At 47.3% G+C, this 16,859-nt stretch overlaps 1 protein-coding gene across 3 annotated transcripts in view; it reads left to right on the top strand.

The window, feature by feature from the left end:
* Positions 1–1,613: 1,613 nt before the first annotated feature.
* MYO5B (myosin VB) overlaps positions 1,614–16,859 on the top strand; it is a 360,820-nt gene continuing 345,574 nt past the window's right edge. The window contains exon 1 of one of the 3 annotated variants that reach the window (XM_039911492.1): positions 1,614–1,836. In XM_039911492.1, coding sequence (XP_039767426.1) covers positions 1,810–1,836 — 27 coding nt within the window. In that variant the 5' untranslated portion in view covers positions 1,614–1,809. The remainder of the gene's footprint in view (positions 1,837–16,859) is intronic. The other 2 variants (XM_029060231.2, XM_029060229.2) reach the window with 2 other exon arrangements.

The following is a 16,859-nucleotide window of genomic DNA, read 5'->3' as shown; positions in this document are numbered from 1 at the left end:
CTCACCTTTATATATTATTTATTACCCAATTTATTTTGTTAATGAAGTATATATCTCCTCGATTCTATTTATCTTGATGATGTTGTCTTGTTTTGTTCTGTTTTGCTCTGCTGTCTCCCCCATTTAGACTGTGAGTCCATCATTGGGCAGGGATTGTCTCTATCTGTTGTCCAATTGTACATTCCAAGCGCTTAAGACAGTGCTCTGCATATAGTAAGCTCTCAATAACTACTACTGAATGAATGAACTGATCTTTTACAATGTTGTCTTGTTTTTGATTTGTTCTATTTTGCCTTGCTATCTCCCCCTTTTAGACTGTGAGCCCGTCACTGGGCAGGGATCGCCTCTCCCTGTTGCTGAAATGTACATTTCAAGCCCTTAGTACAGTGCTCTGCACATTGTAAGTGCTCAATAAATACTATTGAATGAATGAATGAATTTATCTTGAGGATGTGGTCTTGTTTTAGTTTTGTTCTGTTTTACCTTGCTTCTGCCTCCCCCGTTTAGACCGTGAGCCCGTCACTGGGCAGGGATGGTCTCTCTCTGTTGGCGCATTCTACATTCCAAGCGCTTAGGACAGTGCTCTGCACCAAGTAAGCACTTAAGAAATACCACCGTGGTTATTATGTCCCTGGTTTTAACGAGCCCCGCGATGATGATGAGCCGCACTTGCCAGGCCCGGGTCACCGCCGGCCTCCCCGCAGGGCCGGCTCAATGGAAAAAGCCCGGGCTTGGGAGTGAGAGGCCGTGGGTTCGAATCCCTACTCCGCCACTTGGCAGCTGGGTGACTGTGGGCAAGTCACTTCACTGTGCCTCAGTTCCCTCAACTGTCAAATGGGGATGAAGACTGTGAGCCTCACGTGGGACGACCCGATCACCTTGCATCTACCTCAGCGCTGAGAACAGTGCTCGGCACATAGCAAGCGCTTAACGAATACCAACAGTACGATTATCATGTCCCTGGATTTAAGGAGCCCCGCGATGATGAGGAGCCACACCTGCCGGGCCCGGCTCAATGGAAAAAGTCCGGGCTTGGGAGCCAGAGGCCATGGGTTCGAATCCCTGCTCCGCCACTTGGCAGCTGGGTGACCGTGGGCGAGTCACTTCTCTGGGCCTCAGTGCCTTCATCTGTCACAGACTGGGAGCCTCACGTGGGAACACCCGATCACCTTGCATCTACCTCCAGCGCTGAGAACAGTGCTCGGCACATAGTAAGCGCTTAACGAATATCAACATTATGATTATCGTGTTCCTGGCTTTAAGGAGCCCCGAGATGCTGAGGAGCCGCACCTGGCGGGCCTCCCCGCAGGGTCGCCACGTGGCTATCCAGGTGTGCCCGCCCCAGGACCGGCCCCCGGGCCAAAGGTGGGCACGGCCTGGGGGGCGTCGAGGACCGGCAGCAAGAGGGGGCACGGCGCATCCTGCCTCGCACCCGGACCCGGCAGGGCTGGGCGAGAGGGAAAGAGATCGCAGGTGCGGGGGAGCAGGGTGGAGGCCTCCTCCTCCTCCCGCACCTCCCCATACCTGAGCGGGGAGCGGCTCCAGCCCGGCCCCGCCTCTCGCTCCTCCTTCTCCTCCTCCTCCTGCCAGCTCCACCCGCCGGATTAAAGGTCGAGCCGGAGGAGAGGGGATCTGGCTGCGCCCCGGAGCCGGGCGGAGAGGGAAGGGAAGAAGGAAACCCAAGCCCCCCCCCCCCACCACCAAGAAAACTCTTTGCCACGGCAGGAAGATGGCGCAGGACTGGCAGGCGGTGGTGTGAACGGGCAGCGGCCGGACTGGGCGTGGAAGGCCGGCTCCCCCGTCGGGATCATGTCGCTCTGCGAGCTCTACAGTCAGGTGAGAGTCGCCCGTGGGGGGCCCCGCGTCTCCCCCGGCCCCCTTTGGGGGGGGGGGGTGGGAGCCCCGCCCCCGCCCGGCCCCTTTGGGAGGCCTGGCACGGCTGCCCCCGGCCGCTGCCCCCCCTCCCCCCTCCGGCGGGTGACTGTCCTGGGGTGGGAAGAAGGACGAGGTTGGGAGGTCGGTGGGGAGAAGCCTCCCATCCGCCTCGGATCTCCCCAACTTGGGCCTGCCGGAGAAAGTTTTGCCGTCCGGGTGGCGTGCCCGGCTCTCCTCTCTGACCCCCCAGATCCGCCAGGTGCCCCCTCGGGGCTGCTGTCCGGCGACCCACCACCTTCTCCCTTTCCGTCTCTGCGGCTTTCCCTCTCCCCCCTCCTCTTGCCATCCCTCCCCCCCTCCTCTTGCCATCCCTCCCCCCCTCCTCTTGCCATCCCTCCCCCCCTCCTCTTGCCATCCCTCCCCCCCTCCTCTTGCCATCCCTCCCCCCCCTTCTTGCCATCCCTCCCTCCCCCCCCCTTCTTGCCATCCCTCCCTCCCCCCTCTTCTTGCCATCCCTCCCTCCCCCCTCTTCTTGCCATCCCTCCCTCCCCCCTCTTCTTGCCATCCCTCCCTCCCCCCTCTTCTTGCCATCCCTCCCTCCCCCCTCTTCTTGCCATCCCTCCCTCCCCCCTCTTCTTGCCATCCCTCCCTCCCCCCTCTTCTTGCCATCCCTCCCTCCCCCCTCTTCTTGCCATCCCTCCCTCCCCCCTCTTCTTGCCATCCCTCCCTCCCCCCTCTTCTTGCCATCCCTCCCCCCTCTCTCCTCCTCCTGCGCGCCCTCCTTGGCCATCACGGTTCCACGGGGGGGTCAGGACTGAGCGCCCCTCACCCCGCCGTCACCGCCCTGTCCTCTTTCCTGCCTCTCCCCTCCCCTGGTGCACTGCAGCTGCTGAAGACCGTACTGGGTCCTCCTGAATCCCCCCCGCCCCTCCGTCTTACCCCTTGCCGACAGGCCAGTGTAATAATAATATCAACTGTGGTATCTGTTAAGGGCTTACTTTGGGCCGGGCACTGTACCAAGCGCTGGGGTGAATCCAAGCAAATCAGGTTGGGCGCAGTCCCTATCCCACATGGGACTCACACTCTTAATCCCCATTTTACAGGTGAGGGAATTGAAGCGCAGTGAAGTGACTTGGCCAAGGTCACACAGCAGGCAAGTGGCCGAGGCGGGATTAGAACGCGTGACCCTCTGGGTTTTTACCACTAGGCCAGGCCGCTTCCCTGTAATCATAATAATAAAGTTGGTATTAAGCGCTTACTACGTGTCGAGCACTGTTCTAAGCGCTGGGGTAGGTACAGTAATCAGGTTGTCCCACGTGAGGCTCACAGTCTTAATCCCCGTTTTACAGATAAAGTAGCTGAGGCAGCGAGAAGTGAAGTGACTGGCCCAAAGTCACACAGCTGACAGGTGGCGGGGCCGGCATTAGAACCCGTGACCTCTGACTCCTAAAGCCGTGCTCTTTCCACTGAGCCACGTGCTTCCCCGTAGTGTAGAGAGCAGAGGGCGAACCAGATATTAAAGGGGAGGGGGGGACGGATTGTACTTTGCAAGCGCTTAGTACAGTGCTCTGCACACAGTAAGGGCTCAGTAAATACGACTGGATAAATACGGGTGGAATGGGAGACGGGGGGGAAGAGAGATCATATAGGTGGGAAGAGAAAGTGGCCAGTGCGTTGGGAGGGATAGCTTTGGGAAAAGTAGAGAGAGAGTGAGCGGGCCCGGTGCGGAGAGGGGAGTCTGATTTGGTTTTTCGCAGGTGTTTTGGAATTGCAAGTGTTTTTTTGTGTGAGACAGAGCGAGAGAGAGATGCTGGGTTTTGGGGCAGAGGTGTCCAAGGAGTGGCCCATCCCTGCCGAGGAGGGTGGGGGAATCCACCATCGCCCCAAAAAAGGTGCGAGCCCGGAGAGGCAGCGCACAGGGGAGCTTCGCCACGCTCCTGAGATCCCAGGTGGCCACCCTGCGATCTCCACCCTGCGCGACCCGTGCTGCTTCTCCTCCTCCTCCTCCACCTCCTTTTCAGCCTCGAGCTTCCACATCCCGAACAGACCTCCTAGATTGTAAACTCGTTGTGGAAGGGGAATGTGTCCAATTCTCATTGCGCTGTACCCGCCCGAGCGCTTAATACAGTGCTCTGCGCAAAGGAAGGGCGTGGCTTAGTGGAAAGAAGGTGGGTTCTAATCCCGGCTCTGCCCCTTGTCAGCTGGGTGAGTTTGGACGAGTCACTTAATTTCTCCGTGTCTGTTACCCCATCTGTAAAATGGGGATGAAGCCTGTGAGCCCCACGTGGGACAACCTTGTATCTACCCTAGCGCTTAGAACAGTGCTTGGCACATAGTAAGCGCTTAACAAAATCCATTATTATACAAATCCCGGCTCTGCCACTTGTGTGCTGTGTGACCCTGGACAAGTCACTTCACTTCTCTCGGCCTCAGTTGCCTCATCTGTAGAAACGGGGATTGAGACCCTGAGCCCTGTGTGGGACAGGGGACTGTGTCCAACCCGATTTGCTTCTATCCACCCCAGCGCTTAGTACGGTGCCTGGCACACGGGAAGCGCTAAATAAATACCACAATTATTGTTATTAGTATTGCCACCGCCCTCCCGGGCTTCCCAAGGGGAGTTGGCTTGGGAGGGGAAGGAAGGGGGCTCCCGGTGGGAAGCGAGGAAAAACCCTTTAAGCTGGTGTGAACTCAAGGGAGAAGAGGGGGCGGTTGCAGCTGGCGGTGGCTTGATTTCCAGCGAAACACTCTTAGGATTCCTCATGGCCCTTTAGAAGGGGCATCTCCCTTCATGCCCCCCACCCCGTCCCCAAAATGGGGTCCCTGGAGAAGTACCTCCTCATGTCCGTCGCTCTGACCGACGCTGCCTATCTGGAAAAGCCAGAGCCAGGGTGGTAAACGGATTTTTTTAAACGGGAGCATCCCATCCTTTGGAGATTTTGCTGACACTTTTTAGGAATTTAAAGAATCTGCTTAAACCAGGGTGTTTCGGAGAAGCCCCCAATTAAAATATCACATCTTCTGATATGGGGAGGGTGTTAGACTAAACATTCACAGCCGAGTACAGGTGTCTTATTAACTATAAGCATTTCTCCCCTGTCCATCGGCACGGGTTATTCAGTTGAAGTAGTAAAGAACCACAGAATTATTGTGACTTGAGTCTGCTCACTCTGTTATATTGCACTCTTCCGAATGCTTGGTGCCGTGGTCTGCACAGTAAGCGCTTAATAAATACGATTGATGGATTGTAGCATTTGCCTGTTTGTCATTGCCTGAAAAGCTCCCAGACCATGAAAGGTCTTAATTGAGTTAAGAAATTTCCCTTTTGCACTTTTGTGTTTCTACTGTAGTTGCCCCCAGGTTAATAGAGCAGAGAATGTACCCGGGTGAGTGGTTGGGGAGTAACTTTGTTCTCTTTTTCTGATGAGGATTGGCTAAGGATTCATGCGACAAAGGTGTATCAAAAGTTCTGGATAGGATGTCCTATTTATGATCTGAAGTGAAACTGTGGTGACTGCTCAAGGCTAAACTTGTGTCATAAAAACTGGAGGTGGCATTTCTCTTGCTAGTAAAACATCGAAATGGGGAATACATTTGTTTCTAAACACATGCCTGGCACTTGGTAGCATTTATGTACTTTGTAGTTTCCTGTGGAAGAAGTTTGCTTTTCATTGCAGTGTATTATTAAAATAACTATTGTTATATTTATTTCAATCCCCAGTGTAGTAAACACAGCCTCATGATGTCAACAGTAATGCATTATGGATGATGGAAACAGTTATTTGGTAGATGAATTTCGGGGGAAAGTGTTGAAAGCAGCTTCTGACGATGGTTGCTGTTCCAGAGACATGTTTAGATGGGCCTAGTCATAAGTAAGGTGCATTTTCTCAGCACATTACACTGACAGACAGAACCATGGCTTTGAACTCCTCAAAACCTTCCGGCGGTTGCCAGTCCTCTCCTCATCAAGGAGAAACTCTAGGCCATTGAGTTTAAGGCACTCAATCATCTCTTTCCACTCTGCTTATTCTCGCTCCTCTCTCACTTCACCCCAGACTGCACACACTGCTTCTCACAAGCCAATTTACTCACTGTGTTTCATTCACATCCCTTTTGGTGCCGACATCTTGCTCATGACCTGGAATTCCCTCTCCCCTCTCATCTGGCCCATCTCTGTTCTGCCCTTCTAAATCACCTGTCCTCCTGGGGACCTTCCCTGATCTCTCATCTCACTACCCTCTTTCTCTCACCGCCCCCTTCCCCATCGGTATTGCCACTTAAGCACTTCCACACTGTCTAACAAAGAACAAGTACTCAGTAAATGCTATTAATAATAATAATGTTGGTATTTGTTAAGCGCTCACTATGTGCCGAGCACTGTTCTAAGCGCTGGGGTAGACACAGGGGAATCAGGGTGTCCCACGTGGGGCTCAGTCTGCACCCCCATTTTACAGATGAGGTAACTGAGGCACCGAGAAGTTAAGTGACTTGCCCAAAGTCACACAGCTGACAAGTGGCCGAGTTGATTCATTAGGGTGTATGAAGGCAGGGGACGTGAATTGATTTTTCAGAGGCTGATTTTTTTTATGGTATTTTAAGCGCTTCCGATGTGTCAGACACTGTTCTAGGCACTCAGAGAGAAGTCAATCAGATTGCACATAGTCACTGTTCTGCATGGGACTCACATGGGGATGAGAGTCCCCAGTATCATCAGTGATATTTGAGTACTTACTGTGGGCAGAACGCTATACTGAGCGCTTGGGAGAATACACTACAACAGAGTTGTTAAGACATTTTCACTGCCCTCAACGAGCTTTCAGTCTAGAGGTTTTCAACCTAGTTTTGCCACTGCCAGCTGAATGACCTTAGACAAGCTACTTTAACACCTTTGGGGCCTCAGTTTCATCACTGCAAAAATGGGAATGAGAAACTTGCTGTCCTCACTCTTTAGACTGTGAGTCCCATGTGGGACAGGGACTGAAGGTGATCTCACTCTTTTGTATCCACCCCAGCGCTTAGAGGAGTCCTTGGCACACATTGAACTCTTAATGCCATCATTTATTGCGACCTTGGTGTACAAGTGCCAAATATAGTGCTGGGCACCCAGTGAGTGTGTTTTGAAGAAGGAGGTGGGGGTGTCTGTGGAAAAAGTTATGTCCACCTTTTCAGGACTGAGCACTTAATGGCATTTCCCTCTCTGTTCCATGGGCAGGGAACATGTCTACCAATTCCATTATATTGCACTCTCCCAAGTGCTTAGCACAATTCCCTGCACGCAGTAAGCCCTCAATAAATTTGATTGACTGATCTCCCTCTCTTCCGCTAGGAATTGTTTCTGGGGGTGTGGAGTCTGTTGCAGAAGAGCAGCTTATTTATTGTGGCTGGGCTCTGAAGTTCTCTTTATCCCCTGAGAGATTTTAGAACACAACTGACCTAAACTTTTCTTTAGAGGTGGCTACTGGTAGAAGAGTAAATAAAAAAAAAAAATTATATTTAAGGGCTTATTATATTCCAGGCATTGTACTAAGCGCTAGGGTGAATACAAGCAAATCGGGGTGAACACAGTCCCTGTCCCACATGGGGCTCACAGTCTTAATTCCCATTTTACACATGAGGCAACTGAGGCACAGAGAAGTTAAGTGACTTGCCCAAGCCCACACAGCAGACAAGTGGCAAAGCTGTGGCAGAAGTTTCTAATCCCATGACCTGTGTCAAGCCCATGCTCTATCCACCACACCACATTGCTTCCCATTTTCAGTTGAGTTGAAGGATGAGTTGGGGAAAGGGCTCAATTTAAATTAAAAGTGGGGTATCAAACCATCTATGCACTCTACTGCTCATCCCACCCTCAGTCCCACAGCACTTATGTACAAATATGCAGTTGTAATATATTTTGTCTGTTTCCCCCAGCAGATTGTAAGCATCTTGAGGGCAGGGATCCTATCTCTTCATTCTACTCTCCCAAGTGCTTAGTACACTACACAAAGTAAGCTTTATTAAATACCACTGATTGGAAAAGGTGACCTGTTTTAGGGGGGCTAAAAGGTGAAAGTAGTACTTACTGATATCTCAAAAATCAAATGTGTCTGCTCTTAATAATGTTGGTATTTGTTAAGCGCTTATTATGTGCGGAGCACTGTTCTAAGCGCTGGGGTCGTTACAGGGTAATCAGGTTGTCCCACATGAGGCTCACAGTCTTAATCCCCATTTTACAGATGAGGTAACTGAGGCACAGAGAAGTGAAGTGACTTGCCCAAAGTCACATAGCTGACAAGTGGCAGAGCTGGGATTCAAACCCATGATCTCTGACTCCCAAGCCCAGGCTCTTTCCACTGAGCCACGCCTCTCTTCCGCCTGTCCCCTCCACCTTCCAGTTAGAAAGAATAGTTGTCACCTTAAATGCCCTCTATATGTTTGTCACCACCTCATTTTCTTAGAAGGTCAAGTTGTAGAGTAGCATGTAAGTAGTCTTTGTATTCCTTTAGACAAAAGATGATACCTCACCTTCTATGACATAGGATCCAAACAACCTCTGTTACCCTTGAACAGATTGCTCTTGCATCAGAAGATTTTTGGGTTTATTGCTAACGTGGTTTCCATTTGTCTGGATGATGCATGGTTGCCGCTAATAGCAAACAGTCCCAGCTATAATGCAGAAAGTCAAAAATAGTAAAACACTGCCGTATTGTCTTTATTTGGTCATCATCAAAATAACATGCTATATGAACCCTGATACGAGCTTGAAACTAACCGTATGCTGTGGGTAAATAGATTGTCAGAGGATCTTCCCCAAACCTAAGTATCCAAGTGCGTTTCTACTTTGGTTTGACAAAAAAGCCTCAAATAGGGCATCACTGATATATCAGAGTGTAAGATTAACTATTTCTTCTAATACATCCTTCCAGTTCACCCCAGCATCTCAAGTCATAAACTATTTATCTACTTAGCTATACCCATCTTCAGCACTTAGGTGTGCACACGGTTTTTTGATTGTATTTTCAATTATTTGTTTTATCTGTTCATAAATGCTTTTATGTCTCTCCCCCTGCCCCACACTCATTAGTATGTAAACTCCCTGTGGGCAGGATGTGGGTCACTTGCTTGTTGTGCACTTCCCAAGTGTTTAATACAGTGTATTGTACCCAGTGAGTGCTCAGTAAATGCTATCACTTCTATTTTCTAAAACGAAACATTCTCCTAGATTTTTGTGTATGTCAATTATGCAGGGTTAAGAGTTTGTTGTTTACCCAGGTTCCTTGCTTTAATAATAATTGTGGTATTTAAGCACTTGCTATGTGCCAGGCATTTTACTGCACATTGGTGTGGACACAAGCAAGTCAGGTTGTACACAGTCCCTGTCCCACGTGGGCCTCACAGTCTTAATCCCCATTTTACAGATGAGGTAACTGAGGCACAGGGAAGTGAAGTGACTTGCCCAAGGTCACACAACAGACAGGTGGCAGAGCCAGGATTACAATCCTGGTCCTTCTGACTCCTAAAACCATACTCTATCCACTAGGCCATGCTGCTTTTCTCCTCTAGGAAGAAGATAGGCTCTTTAAAAAATAATAATTTTTAAGTGCTTTCAGAGTGCTAGCACTGGACTAGGTACAAGATAATTATGTTGGACCCAGTTCTTGTCCCACATGGAGTCCAAGTCTAATGGGGAGGTAGAGCAGGTATTGAATCCCCAGTTTACCGATGAGTAAGCTGAAGCACTGAGAAGGTAAATTATTTGACGAGGGACATAGAGAAGGCAAGTGGCAGAGCCGAGAGTGGAACTCATGTCCTCTGACTCCCAGGCTGTGCTCTTTTCAACAGGCCACTCGGCTTCTCACTGCTGGTGAGCATCTTCACCTGCTGGTTGTGTATGAAGCAGAGAAAGAAGGTGGAATTCAGGCCAACAATTTCTACCCCATACTAGCAGCTCAGAGAAAAGGTTGTAAAGAGGGAAGCGATTCAGATTTTGCATTATTTGTGATTTCAATTATCTGGAATGGCTCTCGCTGAAGCGGTGCCCACCACCATTGTGAGTTCTTCAGAATTGACTCCAAAAGAAGAATACTGAGATGAGGTCAAACTTTGAAGCATGATCAGTGCCTCTGTCCTACCTTTCACTGGGCCCGAAATTCAGCTTTTGAAGGTGTCCTTGTCCTGCTGAATGTTAATGCTGCCCTCTTTAATTTGCCCAGGTCAGTGGGGCTCTAATCCCCAAGAAGAACAATCAAACTCACACTTCTGAACTCGAGTCAATGGGTTTATAATGCCCTTCTTTAAACGTATTCATTGGCTCGTAAACTATTATTACCCTCTTGAAAGATGCCAACTTTCACACTGACCCCAGCTACTCTTCTCTTGTTGCTGAGATGTGTGGTGGAGTGATCAGGTGTATCATAAAAAAGATATTTAACGATTTTTTCCGAGTAAGCTTTCAGCATTTCAAACCACATATGCTGTTGAAATGGCATCTTAAAAAACGCTAACATACCCTGGACTGTTGCTGCGTGTAATTCAGGGAGTTGACTCTTTTCTCTCGGAACCCTAATTGGTTTGCATTGTGGCTGGCCTGGAGAAACCCTAGGTCATTAGCTTAAAGCTCATTTCTCCCTGCAAACAAGCTTGCCAATCACCACAATTAGTTACAAATGTGATTTTGGCAAGTGGAAAGACTGTCCTGGGTATGTTTCTTGTGGGTGCAGCATGGTTTAGTGGTTTTAGAGCACAGGCCTGGAAGTCAGAAGGACCTGGTTCTATTCCTGACTTTGCCACTTATCTGTTGTTTGACCTTAGACAAGTCACTTCACTTCTCTGTGCCTCAGTTAACTTGTCTGTAAATGAGGATTGAGACTCTGAGCCCCTTGTGAGACATGATCTGTGTCCCACCTGATTAACTTCCATCTACCCCAGTGCTTAGTACGGTGCCCGGCACATAGTAAGCACTTAACAAACACCATAAAAAAGTCCTGGGCTAAGGGTGTTGTGGGTTAGAGTAATAATCGTCCCCTTTTCTTCAATAATGAAAGAAAGTGATGGCATGGATACTACTTCTACTAATAATGATAATCCTGGTATGTGTGCTTAGTGTGTGCTGGGGTGGAGACAAGCAAATCGGGTTGGACACAGTCCATGTCCCACATGGGGCTCCCAGTCTTAATCCCTATTTTAGAGATGAGGAAACTGAGGCCCAGAGAAGTGAAGTGACTTGCCCAAGATCACTCAGCAGACAAGTAGGAGAGCTGGGGTTAGAACCCACAACCTTCTGACCCCCAAGCTTGTGCTCCAAGCTTGTGCCCTATCCACTTTGCCATGCTGCTTCCAAACATCAGAAAATTCAAAGTGGCTTAGGTTCCTGTGGACAGTGGGGAAGGCTACTGCGGGCCAGGAGAGGGACACTGCAGCAGGGAGCAAGATTTGAAGTGTATGTGATGGTTACAGCTCTTAGGGCAGTAACTGTTTAAATATTACTGCTACTGGAGAGCACTAGGAACAAAATTAGATTGCAGGGAACTGACTAGTGGATAATTAAGAATAGTAGATTTGCAGGTCTGCCCTTTGTTCCTGGGAATGGACATCATCTGGGGTCTCTTTTCTACTGTCTTTTAATTAAAAACTGGGTTGCTGGAAACATGTGCTATTTAGGACCCTGACACGAATTATTCTCATGCTAGTAAAGTCTTCAAGATGTCCAGCAGAAAGTCTATCTGTTTATACTGGAATTTGTTGTCAGTAGACTATTGAACCCTTTAAAGGTCCAGGAAATTCTGTTCACACCACTGACTTTCTACTATATGAATCTTTTTAGGAAAACAGTGGGGTAATAGATTTAGGTGATGCAGTTGTGAAATTATTTTTTTTAATGGTATTTAAGCACTTAGTATGTGCCAGCCTCTGTACTAATCACTGGGGTAGATACAAGCTAATCAGGTTGGACACAGTCCATGTCCCACGGGGGTTCACAGTATTCATCCCCATTATTAAAGATGAGGTAACAGAAGCACAGAGAAGTTAAGCAACTCACCCAAGGTCACGCCACAGACAAGCAGCAGAGCCGGGATTAGAATCCAGATCCTTCTGACTCCCAGGCCCATACTTTATCCACTAGGTCATGCTGCTTCTCCAAGTTGATATAGGTTTGCCTGAGAACTGTGCACATAATCTTCCATTTTCCAACTACCCATGGTTTTGGTCATGTCCTGATCTACACAGTTTTCTCCTCAGGGTGAATGTTGGTATGTGTAAGCCTGCTGTATTAATGGAAGTATCTTTCTCTAGTCAGGTCCAAGGACTTTACAGAATCTGTTCAAAACTCTCAGTATCCTCATGAAGTAGAGGGAGCAGGTAGCTTGCCTGTTTTTCAGCAGAGGGCAGAACCATTTTCTCAGGGTCTTCCAAGAAGTTAACCTAAGGCACTATAGATTCTGTGTTCTGTTTTCAGAAACACCTTTTACACCTCCCTTTGGATGGAATTTCAAATCTTGCCCTGTGGCCAGGATATTTTGCAGGCCTCATCCATCAATATTTTCATCCCTAGCTCTGTCAGCTTTTCATCTTGAGGGCTGAGGTGGGGAAGAGTAAATGGCTTGGGGTTTGAGAGTGACAAACCAACCTTGATGTGCTAATGGGTCAGAAAGACCTGATCTTGATGGTCTTTTCAGGCCTGCTCAGATGTTTTAGTATTGTCCTGGTTTAAATGAAGTTTGAGTGTTTGCTTAAAAACCTGGGTCAATAAAAACAATGGCCATGTTTCACAGCTGGAAACCCCATCACTCTTTGGGGTGGACACCAATGCCCCTCCTACTTTTTATAGTCTCAAGCAGGACTGGCAATTATTTGGCCAGGAGGGTCGCTTATCTAGTTCTAACCTGCTGAAGGCAGTGTGAGCTTCTCCTGGATGCTGTGCTAAGGAGTGGGGTTGGGGGAAGGTTAATAGGCAGAAGCACTTGGTGCAGCTTTTAGGTGGCTCCCAACTTGTGGACAGCTCCATTTCCCCTCTAGACTGTAAGCTCATTGTGGGGAGGGAATGTGACTGTTAGTTGTACTCTCTGTCACTTAGTACAGTGCTCTACACACAGTAAGGGCTCAATATGATTGACTGTAAGCACCTTTCCTGTGCTGAGGGTCCCAGAGGGTGAAACAATCTATCGGCCTTGTTTTGTCCTCCCTGTTCCAGGCCGATATTTCATGATATTATCCGGTGTGTATTCTTATGTCACGAGTGCTACTTCCTTCTGATCTCATTTTATTCTCCCTACATCTTTGTGAAGTCAGGAGGTGCAATTTACTGATGGAAAAATTGAGACATAGGGAAGTTAAGCAAATTCCTACTTAGACTGTGAGCCCCATAGGACATGGGGACTGTGTCCAACATAATTACCTTGTATCTACCCCAGAGTTTGTACAGTGCTTGACAAAGGTAAGTACTTAAACAGAAAAAATAATTGCCCAAGATCACGTTGCAGTTCTTTGGAGCTGGTACTGATACTTTCCTCCATTCTTTTTACCAATCTGTCCAGTCCTTTAACTATTCTATAATTGTTAACCTGATTAAACAAACCAGAAAATGCTCAAACACCTAATTTATTCTTCCTTGAAGAAAGGAATGGCAAATTGACTTTATGCCAAGAGTGGTGGAGGAAGAACAGAGAAATTACCAACTTTCCCAAGCATGAAAATGAGGGCAACTCTGGATTCATTTTGCGCACTATAGAGTGACTTCCTGGGCAGAAGGATTAAAATCTAAGTCATGAGGAGAACTGAAGAGAAGAAGCATGGCCTAATGAAAAGATCTTGGGCTTGAGAATCAGAGGACCTGGCTTCTAATCCCAGCTCTGCCACTTGTCTGTTTTATAATCTGGGGCAAGTCATTTGGCTTTTCTGTGCCTCAGTTTTCTCACTGGTAAAATGGGGATTAAGTGCCTGTTCTCCCTCTCCTCTAGATTGAGAGCTCCATATGGGACGGGGACTATGCCCAACCTGATTAACTTGTATCTACTCCCAACACTTAGTACAGTGCTTGGTACATAAGCGCTTAAATGCAGTTAAAAAAAAAAGTTTCAGGGACCGGACCCAAGGACCTTATTCATTCATTCAATCAATCATATTTGAGCGCTTACTGTGTGCAGATATTCTACTCTATACCTGAGATGCTGAAAGAACAACCTAAGAAAATCAAAGTTTGGATATTAATGAAAGGATATTATCATTTGGGCTATAAATAGATGCCTCAAAATCCTGGAACAGTTGATTTCATTTTCAGGAAAACTTTTTCCCCCCTTCTTTGAGTGGAATTTCAAATCTTACCCTTTGGCAGGGATATTTTGCAGGCCTCAAAACAGAGTTTGTGAAGGGGGAATCACACATCAGACTGTTTACGTGAATTGTGTTTCTTCCTCGTTTTCGTTACTAGGCAAAGTGGATACCCCCAAGGGGTGGTAATCCATCAAGTACAATGAAACTTATCATCGCGTGGTAGTTACCCATTGAATTTGTTCCTGGCACACATGCAGCTCTGCACTCTGATTTCTGAGGGTGTTATGTTATTGGCCATTTTGCCAAACCCAGCTTTGAGGAATAGAATGGTAAACCGGAATGTGTTTCAGGGAGTCCAGGTTACTTAGTATTTCTGGGAGAATGGGATGGTTACTCTACTGGTCATCCTATTGGAAGTCCATCTCCCTGAAAGCTGTATATTCAATTTTATTTACTTAAATTTACTGCTCTTGATTTTTCCAGTTATACCTGTGTTTCTTACTGTTTTCACCTTTTGTACTACAATTTTTGCTTGGCAGTCTCCCATTAGACTGTTAGCTTTTTCATTATTTTGTATTCTTCCAAGCATTTAGTACAATGCATTGCACACAATATGTACTCAGTAAATACTACTGAATAAATGAATGAATCATCTTTATTACCTCATGCATTTCGATAGTATTTATCTGAGTAGGCACCTGAGATTCTTCATCCTTTGTGCATTTGCTTTGATTAGATTATGAAGAATTGCATCCAACCTGTTTATTATTTACCCCAGCTCTTAGAACAGTGCTTGAAACATAGTAAGCATGTAACAAGAACAACAAGAAAAAATTGCATTACCCATTTCTTCAAATTCACTGCTTGTTTTTGAGGCTGCTTTGTAGCTTCTTTGGATCTTCTTAGGATCCTCAGTATTGTCATCCTCCATTTTTCTAATTCCCATTGGTGATTTGCATGAACGGTACAGCCTTGGTATGAAGCAAACAGATGTTAGACTGTAAATTCTTTGTGGGCAGGGAATATGTCTACCAACTCTGTTATAGTGTACTCTCCCAAGTGCTAAGTTCAGTGCTTTGCACCCAGTACTCAGTAAATTTGGTTGGTGGTTTGATCCATGCATTATTAGGCTATTCCTTCTGATCCTATCTGAAGGGTGGAGTTGCTTGCTACAGTGCCCCCTCCTAAAATCAAATGGAGGCATACTAGGAAACCGCCTCTCTCTCCATAAAGGAGATATACTAAGAATTCTGCTCTTGTGAGCCTGATGATCCATTTGTACGGCCAGCAATAATGCAGGCCCTTTTTGGTCTTGCACAAAGGCAAGACCTGCCCCTGACGGATGAGATAATTCCTGATCCTGCTGTATTGACTCCCTTTGCCCCCTCATCCACCCTCAGATGGGATGAAACCTATGGAAATTCATATTCAGCGGAAAGATACGCTTATTAGTAAGCAGGAGCAGGGGAGGCAGGGATCCAGGTACAATTTGGGGGTTTGCCATTTTAATAAGGAGACGGAGGGTTCAGCATAGATTTTGGCTGGAGGAAACAGTTGGGATTTATTTCCTAGTCAAGATATAAGATCTCGGTCTGAATGGTGTTTAGTGCCCAGAAGACTGGCAGAATCTTGGCTAATGAACCCCATTCCAGCTTGTGGGGAGATGCTTTCCTCCTCCTTCCCCATTTCCCCAATCAATAATATTTGTTGAGCACCTACTGTGTGCCGAGTGTAGTGTTCTAAGCAGTGCATATCTCATCTGGGGAGAAACTTACAACAGAAATAGGACACATCCCTGACTTCAAGGAGCTTTCCATCAAAGGGGAGTGGGGGTTGGGGATGGGGAGGTGGAGGGGAAGCAGAAGTGGAATTCCTTCTTCCATAGGAATTCCTTCCCTCTTACCTGTCTCCCCTTCCCATTAGTAGCTGGCTCATTTGTTTCTGCTCATTTTGAAGCATTAAAACTGAATTGTATGTTACTGGCAGAATCAGAATTTAAAGTCAGGAAAGTCCACACTCAAATGAAGACATCCTCAGCAGACAGCTCTCAAGCATCAAAAGACATATTCACTTGATTTCCTGGATTTCTGCCACCTTGTCCTTTGCAAGGAAAATCACTACCTCTGTCATCAAATTTTCACTTGCCTTCCTAGCTGCATAATAAGGCATCAGAAGGCCTCTGGGTTTACCTTCAGGGAGCATGTTTACCAACTCTGTTATATCGTACTTTCCCAAGCGCTTAGTACTGTGCTCTGCACACAGGGAGTACTCAAATTCGATTGATTTTTGCTTCAGACACTTTTGGACTGGGGATGAGAAAGGAAGTAGATTAAAGAACACATTACTGCGTTGGGAGTAATGGGAACAAAAGACTCATACTCAGCTTTGCTTATGCTGTAGAGGTTAGTATTTTTAATTAGTAGTCCACCACTGAATAATGTAAAGTGACCGAAAAATAGGACACTTTCTCGTAAGTACAAATATAAATATCCTAAAACCTTACACCTCTGCCCCCATTTGGAACCTTACAGCTTTTCCTAGTAGTGAATTTATTCTCAAGTTGTGGGTCTTGCTTGTAAACTAACCCCTCTGGACAATGTCTGCATTTTAGGTACTCAACAAATAGCAGTGCCCTTGCCTACCTCACAGCCAGTTTCTGCCAGCTAAGGGTAGGAATTTGAAGGTTTATGTGGGATTTGGAAATTTGTTTTGTAATTGTGCCTTTAATGTGGCTT

Source organism: Ornithorhynchus anatinus, chromosome 3, assembly GCF_004115215.2.
Source record: "Ornithorhynchus anatinus isolate Pmale09 chromosome 3, mOrnAna1.pri.v4, whole genome shotgun sequence".
Taxonomy (NCBI): domain Eukaryota; kingdom Metazoa; phylum Chordata; class Mammalia; order Monotremata; family Ornithorhynchidae; genus Ornithorhynchus; species Ornithorhynchus anatinus.
The sequence above is the reverse complement of the archived record's forward strand: the minus strand, read 5'-3'. Positions and strand labels throughout refer to the sequence as shown.